Raw genomic sequence first — 12,950 nt, forward strand, 5'->3', positions numbered from 1 at the left:
GTTTTATGTCACTGAGTAGTAAGTACTCTATTGTGTAAATGTAACATATTTTCTTTATTCATTCTTTGGATGAGGGGCATCATGGTTGTTTCCAGGTTCTGGCTATTACAAATAATGCTGATATGAATATAGTTGAGCAAATATTCCTGTGGTATGATGGTATATCCTTTGGATATATGCCCAAGAGTGGTATTGCTGAGTCTTGAGGTAGATTGAACCCCAATTTTCTGAGAAACTGCCGTTCTGATTTCCAAAGTAACTGTACAAGTTTGCACTCCCACCAGCAATGGAAGAGTGTTCTTTTTACTCCACATCCTATTCAGCATAAGCTGTCATCAGTGTTTTTGATTTTAGCCATTCTGATTGGTATAAGATGGTATCTCAGAGTTGTTTTGATTTGCATTTCCCTGTTGGCTAAGGATGCTGAGCAATTTCTTAAATGTCTTTTGACCATTTGAGTTTTTTCTGTTAAGAATTCTATGTTTAGATCTGTACCTCATTTTTAATTGGATCATTTGGTATTTTGGTGTCTAGATTCTTGAGTTCTTTATATATATTAAAGATAATCCCTCTGTCAGTTGTGGGGTTGGTTAAGATCTTTTCCCATTCTGTAGGCTGCCATTTTGCCTTCTTGACAATATCATTTGTCTTACAGAAGCTTCTAGCTTCAGGAGGTCCCATTTATTGATTGTTGCTTTCAGTGTCTATGCTATGACTGGAGTTATATTTCAGAAGTTGTTTGCTATGCTAATGTGTTCCAGGCTACTTCCCACTTTCTCTTCTGTCAGGTTCAGTATAACCGATTTGTTGAGGTCTTTAAACCATTTGGCTTTGAGTTTTGTGCATGGGGATAAATATGGATCTATTTGCATTCTCCTACATGTTGACACACAGTTATTCCAGTACCGCTTGTTGAAGATGCTTTCATTTTTCCATTGTGCAATTTTGGCTTCCTTGTCAAAAATCAGGTGTTCATAGGTGTGTAGATTAGTATCAGAATAACTCACTGTAAGAATGTTTGTTTAGTAGGAGTTAGTCCCTGGGTTTAATCCCCAACAATAAACATAATCCCTTTTGACACAATTACACTGTCTGTCTGTCTGTCTGTCTGTCTGTCTGTCTCTCTCTCTCTCTCTCTCTCTCTCTCTCTCTCTCTCATCTGTTTGACTTTGATATCAAAGCACATCCAGATAAAAGATTATTGCTATAACCCCCCACTTTTATTTTGCTTTTTCAAGACAGGGTTTCTTTGTAGCTTTGGAGCCTGTCCTGGAACTAGCTCTTGCAGATCAGGCTGACCTCAAACTCACAGAGATCTGCCGGCCTATATCTCCCAAGTTCTGAGACTTTCTATTTTCATTATTACTAAATATCCAAAGTACAATATTTCTAAGAGAGATACATGTTTTGAAATTTAATATTAAAGACTAGGGATGCAGTTCAGTAGTAAATGCTCATCTGGCACATGCAAAGCCTGGGTTCCTTCTTAAGTGCTGCAAAATACATATGTACCATATATCATATATACACATAACATATATACATATATGTATATACACACACAAACACACATACGTTTTCAAGGTAGTTGGAATAGCCAATCAATCAAGGATGAAGCTCAACACTGTAGCTCAGTAAATGCTTGATTCCTGCCTAATAACAACCCCTTTAAACTTTTAGAATTTGTTTCCTGGCACTAAAAAGCTCTTGATTATTTTGCCAACAGTCATGTTCAAACTTCTAACTTCAGAACTATGCACTGAATGTTCTTTTATGCTCACACATGAACACACACATACATACACAAACACAAAGGAAAACACATACACACACACACACACACACACACACACACACACATATATATACAGACATACACACAATGACTAATTATTCCTCATCTCTTTTTTACTTTTCTTTATGATATGTATGACCAGTAGCATTTATTTTACAAATGCATATCTTTCCTGCTGAAATATAAACTATATGTTTCCATGTAGCGTCATCTGTTTACTTGCAAAAGATAATACCCATCTCTGTACAACAACTGGACATATATTTATTCTATAATAAAAGCTATCATGCAGAATATTTTTTCAGAATTTTCACATTTTTTTTTACTTTCTTCTATTAAGCCCTGATGTGATAAGTACATGTTTTGGGTCCTACTGTTTATGAAAACATATCCACCCTCATTATTAAGTTTCTCTAAATGTTTTTCTCTGGAAAACAAGTTCTGCTTTTCTGTATGCTACTTTTTTGTATTTTTGATGTGTGTGTATTTATATATAATTATTCAAATTAAAATTACTTTTATATTATAATGTAGCTTTGAATGATTTCACACACAGAATAGCAAATGTTTTGTTTAATATTATCCTCCATTTAAAATAGATTCTAAATCATTTACTAAAATAGATATTATTTCATGTCAAAAATGTAGGAATCCAAGAGGCACAGTAAAGTTATTCCATCAATAATGTAAAATAAAATATAGTCTCAAAAAAGGTCTTAAGAAATCACAGGGAAATTATAAATTCTAAAATTTATAACTAAGTGTGCAAAATAAAAGGCAATTTCATATAATGAAATTAAGAATATATTGTAAGAATAAAATATAAAAATTACACATAAAACAAAGTTTATGGATAAATAAGCGACTTAAAACTCATGACATTTATTTCTCCTTCTTTACGGGCATGTCTTAAAAGCTTTCTCCTTTCAATGCATTTTTGTAATAAAATGAAAGTAAGTTCAAGATTCCCCATGGCCCTATCTTATCTTTAGAAGCAATTAATTTTCTATTCACTTAGCATTCCATAATAAAGTTTTGTACTTTGACAAAGAACTAATTTATCCACTCACATGTTTATTCAGAAGTTGTTGCATCCTTCATATCTGTAAAAGAGCTTCTATTTAAGTCACCTGTGTGGCTTTAAAAATAATTTCTCTGTATAGATACGTATTTATTGGGTTAAGTACCAATTTCTTTTTTATCTTAATTAAACCAAAGTATATACAATAAACAAACCAGCATAGATCAAACAAACACAGAAGTAAGTTCCACATCCTAACTTCTATATACCAACAATTAAATTTATATGAAAATGGCCCTAAATCATTTGGACAATTAAAATGGAAACATGTCCTGCTAGGGATGATGACAATACCTGGGAAATGCTGACCTTGTCAAATTTTTTCATTGGAATAGATCAGCACACTATGTTAGAATGCTTTTTGTTTTTCAAAAGAGACATTGCAAGTAACATGCAAAATGAGCATCTGAAAACAGTTTTTAAGGTGCTTATTATTAAATTGGAACTAAAGATAAATATTTAATAATTAATTAATTGATTGATTGATTTTTGTTTTAATTGATGGCATAAAGCACTAAGAGTAATGAATATTTGGTTTTCTTTTTAAAATGTCATGAAGAAAGTGGAATGTCTAAATCTATGATTTTTTTTTCCAAAAATACTTGGCTAGATTTGCTAAGTTGAGAGGTGCTTGATTGCTTAGGGTAGCTTGTAGGTACCTGCACTAAAAAGTAATTAGATTCAGTGTCCTTCTCTAATGTTGGAATTTTTAGAAACCATGCAATGGTGATGCAAAAAAAGAATCATAGACTAGCAGGAATTCCTAGCATAGTATCATATAAGAATTCAAGGGCCTAACTGAAGAGCCAAGATAGGTACTGATGCTGCTTTTGTTTTCTAAATGTCTATAATGGAAACATATCAGGATCACATTTAAATCATAGCAAGTCTGGTTTAACAGAGGTCACATGAAAAATTCAAAAGTAATTTAATATTAATAACATGATGGACCAGCTACAGATTGTCACCTTTCGCAAATTAATGCAAAGATCATTGTTCAGTATATTTCTCACTGTCATACAGGGTTATAGAAATTCTACAGTTTAAATATCTATTAAGAGACCAGAAACAAACATCTAGATAGCCTAATTTTCTGTTTAGTTTCAGAAAGAGAATTTTCTGAAAGAGAATGAGTAAAGGTAGGATAAGGAGGTAATCAGGTATATTGAAAGTTTCCAAGAAAAGATTCTGCAAAAATGTGTTTAATACCTTGTTTATATTTTAAATTAAGTCCTAAGAGTATATACAAAATATCTAAGTATACCTAATGAGGAACACTACATGTCATCCCATTGATTGGACACACTATACAATCAGATTAAACCTACCAAGTTAGATTTATTGCTCTGGACTTTTAGGAAAAAGATATGAGACAAAGATATATATCTGAGAATACTTACAGCTTAGATGTTATTTAGGATTTATTTTATCTTATGTGTTTTGTGCGGGTGCATGTTTGTGAACCCACTGCATGCCAGGTTTCCATGGAAATCAGAAGGTATCAAGTCCCACAGAATTAGAAGTACAGATAGTTTTGAATGATCGTGTGAATCTTGGGAACTGTAACAGTTCCTCTACAAGAGCAAGGGGTGTTCTTAAACACTGGGCTAACTTTTTAGCCTCTTAAATGATATTTTAATGAGAATGAATATAGAAACTTCTAGAACAAAAAAATAAAAAATGAAGTATGAGAAATGAATTTTCAAATATTGAATTGAAACAAGTGAAAAAAAATGTTAAAATGTATAATATATAGTGATAAGCTAAGGGAAGAGGGAAATTAGTAAAAAATAAGAGTGAGGGAAGATTTGGAAGAACTGAGAAATGAGTGGGATAAGGGTGCATGATGTGAAATTCCCAAAGAACCAATAAAAATTGTGTGGTGGCACATGCCTTTAATCCCATCACTCAGGAGGCGGGGACAGGCAGATCTCTGTGAGTTCAAGACCAGCCTGTTCTACAGAGCAAGTTCCAGGACAGGCACCAAAGCTACAAGAGAAACCCTATCTTGAAAAACTAATAATAACAATAATAATAATAAAAACCTCTTAGTTGTAAATAAATGGAGAAATTCAGGAAAAAGAAGAAAAAAACTGGTAAATTTTTATCATTCGAAATGGATATCTGTAAGTAAATTAATAATATCTAGCACTTTCATGATAAGGGCCTCTCCCGAGTACAAAATAACTTACATAAACTGACAAGTGAAGAAATTAAGAAAATTAATGTACACCTGAGCTGAATATCCATCATCAGCTCTCTCAAGGATCTTTAATACATATACATTATATTTAGCTTGAAGGAAATATCTAGGCATATCATTTCATGCCCTATTTTAGCAAGCAATTAAGAATGATGTGGTTATTTCTGAAGATGAAAGATAACTTCATAAAGGAGACCCAGGAGGCATCAGAAAACGACTTTTGATATTGTACATTGTTAGTACTTTCAGTCTATCATATTGATTTTATTGACATTTGTTTTTAAGTGGTAAATGATAAGAGGAAATTTTGAATCTATATTCCTGAAATTGTGGGTGGGACTCCATTTTCATGCTTGATCAAGTTATTTTAAAAGACAGACATAAGATTATACACAGATAACTGTACAAATCAAAATAAATAAGAACATCAATTAACTCATAAAATTATTAAGGTGATTTACACATATGTGGTGAAATATATCATATGAACTCTGAAACTTAGAGGATGGTGTTTCTAGATAATTCTCTACTCACAGAACTTTTACACTCATGATTTTCAAGCCTAAGTTAGAAAAAGTAATCACAGGTTATATGAAAAGAAAGGGAGGATATTTGAAAGGTTTATGTTTGGATATGAGCAAGGTCATAGAGGAGACTGGGGGCTACAGGATGGGTGAATTAAAGATTTATGAAGAAGAAGCCTTGTCGAAATCCTCTAGTTGGTAAGTCATAAAAAGCAGAATGTGTGTGTGTGTGTTTGTGTGTGTATGTACCACACACACATGCACACATATATGAAGTTTGAACAAAATTACCTTTCACCTTTCATGAGTAACAAAAGCTGTTCCCAAAAGACATGGTTACTACCTGAAATTCTTAGTTTCATGTACACATAGCTCCTATGAGTCTATGATCAGTGAGGTCAGGGGGCATCTAAACAGCACAATCTATTGCCATTTATCTTAGCCGTGTTCACAATAACTAGAAGGTAAAATCCTATTGCTGAAAACTCATAGCACATAGAAAATTTAACTAGCTTACATAGTGGCCTCGATTATATAGAGCCAGAAGATTCTATGCAGGCTGCCAATCCATAACTTCAAGCAACTGGCAAGTTTTCCTCACTGGTGTAATCATGGAATGATGGTTATAATAGAAGCCAAATGCTTTTTGATTGGATATGAGGCTAATTCCAAGGGAGGGATTTCATGCCTCATACTGTTAACCTACTCAAAACTTAGAAAATCATGGTTTCTGTGGCAGAACATACTCTTGATGTTACGTTAAATGTTCATGCTGCCAAAGTCTCCTCTAAATTTGTATTTTTTTTAGTAAATAGATTTATATTGCCATCAACTTTGGCCACAGAGACTTCTTTCTGTACTGAGTAGCAGTCATGGCAAAGATGCCTATTTGGTCCTAGTGTCAGCTTTAAAGAACTATGAGTACTCAGCTGTGAATCATCTGCATTAATCTTCCGGGACATAAGACACAGGGATCCTCCCTAAGCCTGAGCAGAAAGAATGTACAAGTTGATGAATGTGGAAGAGATGGTTTGGAAATGTAGATTTCTTGACCTAACATGGCTTTCACATAGATGAACTCAGATCATCTGTAGTTACTTTCGTTAGATTAAGAAATTCAAAATTACCATATGAGAAGATGAGGGGCTATCAAGTCCCCATACTTAGCAATAGAGCTATTAGCAATTCATAGTTTCTGAAAGAGGGAGAGTTATTACTCTGTTTTAGAAACCTGGCTATTGGGAGACTGCCGGTGTTCCATTGGATGGTCCCAAACCATGCCCTTACTGGCTGCACAAGTTAGATTTCAGAGTGTATTTATAACAATCAAAAGAAGACATGAAATTAGGAGAGTGATAGAGTAAGGGCATGAGAGAGGTTGAGAAAATGCACTCTATAACATTAGGAAAATTTCAAAGGATAAATAAAAGTCATATGTAAAAAGAATTATTTTAAAATCATATCAGAAAGTAGACCTTAAAATATATTTTGAAGTAAGACAATTTGACTAAATCATTATCTTTATATATTACCCTTTAATTTATTTCCAAAATTGTAACATAAATAGTAAAAATATACTTCTTATTTTGTGAAACGATTTACCATAGTCTATCATGATGCTAATGAAATCATATTTCATAAAACCAAAAACCCCTTCATAATAAAGGTATTGGAGAGATCAAGGATACAAGGACCATATTTAAATGTAATAGGGCAATATGCAGGAAGCTGACAACCAACATCAAATTAAATGGAGAGAAACTCAAAGCGATTCCACTAAAATCAGGAACAAGAGATACCTTGAATGATGGAGCCATTATGAGGTTAACCAGAAATCTGGCACTAGAGAAATCCCCATGAATACAAAGGATGACCCCAACTAAGCTTCTAAGCAACAGTGGAGAGGGTACCTGAACTGGCCTTGTCCTATAGTAAGATTGATGACTGTCTTAAATTTCACCATAGAACTTTCATCCCACAACTGATGGAAACAAAGACAGAGACCAGCAGAGGAGCACTGGGCTAAACTCCCAAAGTTCAGTTGAAGAATGGGAGGTGTGAGAGAGAATATGAACAAAGAAGTCAATATCATGATGGGGACACCCACTGAAACAGTTTACCTGATGGGAGCTCATCAACTCCAGCCGGACAGGGAAGGAACCAACGTACGTCCAAACTAGACCCTCTGAATGTGGGTGACAGTTGTATGGCTGGAGCAGACTATGGAGCCACTGGCAGTGGCACCAGTTATCCCTACTGCTTTTACCCAATTTTTAGAACTCATTCTCTTTGAACGGATATCTTGCTCAGTCTAGATATAGGAGGGATGGCCTTAGACCTTCCCCAAAGCAATGTGTGTTACCCTGTCCGAGGAGTGGATCGGGGTGGGATAGGGGGGAAGCTGGAGGGGAGGGGAGAAGCAGAGGGAGTTTGAGCTGGGAATCATATTTAAATGAAAGAAGATAGTCTGTTTTCCTTTTAAAATAAAGAAAAAATCATATGAATAGAAAAATATTATTACAAAAAAAAGAAATTCAAAATAGCTAAGTTACAAATATAAATACATGCTAACTTCTAAGAATGTAATAAAAATTATCCTTGCTCATTTGGGCATCCTTAAAAAACATATCTCTTTGAGTTGTATCTTTAATAATGTGATATGTGATAGATTTCATAGATTATGACTTAAATACTAATGCATATAATTGCAAGTGGTATTCTGTAAGTAAAATTATATCAAATTCATTATTTGGATCCTGTTTCTTTTTATTTAGCATGATTTATAGGAAGTCTTAGAAAACACTGTTAATTACATACCAAAAATGAATGCTTTGTAATTATATTGAACCTGAGGAACAAAGCCCTGATAATTTCCAAGAAGATGGAACAGCTCTTACTGAGTCAATAAAATACTTGTTGTGAAGATCAAACTGTATAATTTCAGAAGAGAATAAATGTAGCTACTATCTGCTACTAAAACAAGTACTGAAAGTGATTGCACATCTTTTAGGTGAGCTGATGCAATATATATTTATTTTGGCCTGATTAATATGCAATAATTCATGATACATATTGGTTAATACAAATAATATTTTGGGTATGCATAAACAGGGTCTTCTATCATCCTATCCTACTGTACTTTATTCTATTATTCCCAATCCATTATCTAAAATTTTTAAGTTCTAGAACAATCAATGAAGTAAAACCAAGATGAGTACATTATCTAAAGTTTTTACTGACAGATAAATGCTGCCTAAGTTAAAGAATCTGAAAAACTTTCCAGTACACAGCAGAATCTGAAAAGATTTTCCTAATTTGATAATTTTAGAAATGTAAAATATTTTATATACTAAACATCATTTTTCTGTATTGTTTCAACCACAGTGACCATAATGCAGATATTTGAAAGAAAAGAATTTGTGATCAGCAGAAAATAGGAAGAAATATAAGATATGAAGTGGAACATACATTGACTTTTTCTTTCAAGTCTAAGATGTTGCCTTCTTTTCGATAGACTGCAAATTCAGGACTCTGCAATACAGCTTCTGAACGAGTAATCCAACTGTGAAGTTCAGTTATGTCGACATCCAACCTAAAAGAGCAAAAAATAAGGTTCATTATTATTTTATTATCTCTTCTGTATAGAAAGGAAAAAGGAATTTGTTTATATTTACCACATTCCTTCTAACCTAATGCTACAATTATTGTTAGTAGTATCAACATCTCCCTACGTAGATAGACTCAAACTTTGGAGTCAAGTTTATTCTAGAGTTTCATAATCACAGTGTCTATTTTATTTACCCACTGCAGCAATTATCTGTAAAGGATATCCCACAAACTATTAACTAGACTTCACTTGAAAGTGTTGATACCTGAAAAATTACTACCTCTGCAAATAGCTCTTATTTTTAAAGAAATATCACAATGAATTTAAAAACTACCCTCTTGGTTGACTTGATTGAACAATAATTCTGATATTTGTGTTCTCCATAAATCAGTGGTATCCAAAACTTATCTCTGGGCTTTTACATGCAACTTATTACAGAAAATGGGACATCAATAAGGTTAACCCAAGAAAAGTCTTCAAATGTTTGTAATCTTTCATCTTTTTAAAAAAATTTATTGATTTTTATTGAGCTCTACATTTTTATCTGCTCCCATTCCTGCCTCTCCCCTCCCTTTCAACCATCTCCCAAGTTCCCCATGCTCCCAATTTATTCGGGAGTTCTTATCTTTTTTTCTTCCCATATATATTAGATTTATGTATGTTTCTCTTGGGGTCCTCATTGTTGTCTAGGTTCTCTGGGATTGTGATTTGTAGGCTGCTTTTCTTTGCTTTATGTTTAAAAACTACCTATGAGTGAGCATATGTGATATTTATCTTTCTGGGTCTGGGTTACCTCACGCAAAATGATGTTTTCTAGCTCCATTCATTTTCCTGCAAATTTCAATATATCTTTATTTTTTTTTCTGTTGTATAAATTGTGTGTAAATGGACCACGTTTTCCTTATCCATTCTTTAGTCAAGGGGCATTTAGGTTGTTTCCAGTTTCTGGCTATAACAAATAATGCTGCTATGAACATAGTTGAGCACATATATTTGTGGTACAATTGAGTATCCTTTGGGTATATACCCAAAAGTGGTATTACTGGGTCTTGAGGAAGGTTGATTCCTAATTTTCTGAGAAATTGCCACACTGACATCCAAAGGGACTGTACCAGCTTGTACTCCTACCAGCAATGCAGGAGTGTTCCCTTTACCCCACAACCTCTCCAGCATAAGTTGTCATCAGGGTTCTTGATCTTGGCCATTCTTACAGGTATAAGATGGAATCTCAGAGTTGTTTTGATTTGCATTTCTCTGATGACTAAGGATGTTCAGCATTTCCTTAAGTATCTTTCAGCCATTTTAGATTCGTCTGTTGAGATTTCTCTATTTAAATCTCTACTCCATTTTTTTATTGGATTATTTTTTTTCTTTTGATGACCAATTTCTTGAATTCTTTGTGTATTTTGGAGATCAGACCTTTGTCTGATGTGGGGTTGGTGAAGTTCCTGTCCCATTCTATAGCCTGCTGTTTTGTCTTGTTGGCCATGTCATTTGCTTTACAGAAGCTTTTAAGTTTCAGGAGGTTGCATTTATCAACTGTTTCTCTTAATGTCTGTGCTGCTGGGGTTATATTGAGGAAGTGGTCTCCTCTGCCAATGCATTCGAGTATATTTCCTCCTTTCTCTTCTATGAGGTTGAGTGTGGCTGGCTTTATGTTGAGGTCTTTGAACCATTTGTACTAGAGTTTTGTACATGGTGATAGATATGGGTCTATTTTCATTCTTCTACTTGTTGATATCCAGTTATGGCAGAACCACTTGTTAAAGATGCTTTCTTTTTCCATTTGATTTTTTTGCTTCTTTGTCAAAAATCAGGTGTATGAAGTGTCTGGATTAATATCCAGGTCTTCGATTCTGTTCCATTTGTCCTCCTGTCTGTTCTTACGCAAATACCAGGCTGTTTTCAGTACTTTAGCTTCCAGAAGTCCCTTTATTGTATAGGATTCTTTTGGTTATCCTGGGTTTTTACTATGTTTTACTATGTTAATTCTACCTACCTAAGAGCATGGGGGATCTTTCCACTTCTTGGTGTCTTCCTCAATTTCTTTCTTTGTAGTGATGGAGCAGTGGGCTGCGTTCCTGCCGCCCAGCTCCCTGCTGCCTGACTAGCTTATGCCCCGAAATAACAACACACAAACTGTATTCCTTTAAACACTGCCTGACCCATTATATCTACTCTCTTCTTGGCTAACTCTCATAAATTGCTTAACCCATTTCTAATAATCTGTGTAGCATGACTGGGTGGTAGTTTACCGGAAAGGATTCTAGCCTACGTCCATCTTGGGCTGGAGCTTCATCACATCTGCTTGACTCAGCTTTCTTTCTCACAGAATTCTGTTCTGTCTACTCCACCCACCTATGTTCTGACCTATCAGGCCAAGCAGTTTCTTTTTTAACCAATGAAAGTATGACCCTCCTCCATTATTTCTTCAAAGAATTAAAGTTCTTGTCATACACTTGTTTGGTTAGAGTTACTCTGAGATATTTTATGCTATTTGTGGCTATTGTGAAGGGTGATGTTTCTCTGATTTCTTTCTCAGCACATTTATAATCAGTGTACAGGAGGGCTACTGATATTTTGAGTTAATCTTGTATCATGCTACATTACTGAAAATGTTTATGAGTCGTAGAATTTCCTTGGTAAAATTTTTGGGGTCGCTTATGTAAACTATCATATCATCAGCAAATAGTGAGAGTTTGACTTCTTCTTTTCTGATTTGTATCCCCTTATCTCATTTTGGTGTCTTATTGCTCTAACTAAGACCTAAAGAACTATATTGAATAGATATGGAGAGAGTGGACAACTTGTCTTGTTCCTGATTTCAATGGGATCGCTGGGAGTTTCTCTCCATTTAGTTTGATGATGACTGTTGGCTTGCTGTATATTGCTTTTATTTTGTTTAGGTATGTTCCTGGTGTCCCTGTTCTCTCCAAGACCTTTATCATGAAGGGATGTTGTATATTCTTGAAAGCTTTTTTGGCATATAATGAGATAATCTTGTGGTTTTTATTTTTCAGTTTGTTTATATGCTGGATTATGTTGACAGATTTTCATATGTTGATCCATCCTTGCATCTTTGGGATGTAGCTGACTTGAACATGGTAATCTTTCATCTTATAGAACACATTCTGAGAAGTCATTCATAACACAAAAAGTTAGACTGGGTGACCATGCTTTCACTAATTTTCTACTACAATGAAGAAGCACAATGCATTTTTTTGTGAATACTCTTCTTTTACCTTCTGAAACACTTCAACATACTTGAGGTTACTAAAATATATACTCCAGCTGACACCGTAAATAACCCAGAAAAATTGTCCATGTGCTATTTTCTGTCTTAGTCAGGGTTACTATTGCTGTGATTTTACACCATGACCAAAGCAAGTTGGCGAGAGAGCATTTATTTGGATTTTGCTTCCACATTACTGTTCAGCAAAGGATATCAGACAGGAATTAAAACAGGACAAAAAATCAGAGGCAAGATCTGATCAAAGACCATGGAGGAGTGCTGTTTCCTGGCTTGTTCAACATTTTTTTATGAAACCTAAGACAACCAACCCAGAGGAAACACTACTCATAATACACTGGGCTTTTCACATCAACCACTAATTAAGAATTTGCCCTACAGGTTTGCCTGAAGCCAGATCTAATAGAGCCATTTTCTCATTTGGGGTTCCATCATTTCAAATGACTTTAGCTCATTTCAAATTGACATAAAAGAAGCCAGCACACAAGCT

The 12,950-nt window shown here is 34.4% G+C and overlaps 1 protein-coding gene across 1 annotated transcript in view; it reads right to left on the bottom strand.

Annotated features, from left to right (window-relative positions):
- Positions 1-12,950, bottom strand: part of Dmd (dystrophin) — a 1,759,261-nt gene that overhangs the window by 1,378,278 nt on the left and 368,033 nt on the right. The window contains exon 14 of the mRNA XM_041642825.1: positions 9,072-9,195. Coding sequence (XP_041498759.1) covers positions 9,072-9,195 — 124 coding nt within the window. The remainder of the gene's footprint in view (positions 1-9,071; positions 9,196-12,950) is intronic.

This window comes from Microtus oregoni, unplaced genomic scaffold (genome assembly GCF_018167655.1).
Source record: "Microtus oregoni isolate MIOR12 unplaced genomic scaffold, Mior012 000079F_ref0000094, whole genome shotgun sequence".
Classification (NCBI taxonomy): Eukaryota; Metazoa; Chordata; class Mammalia; order Rodentia; family Cricetidae; genus Microtus; species Microtus oregoni.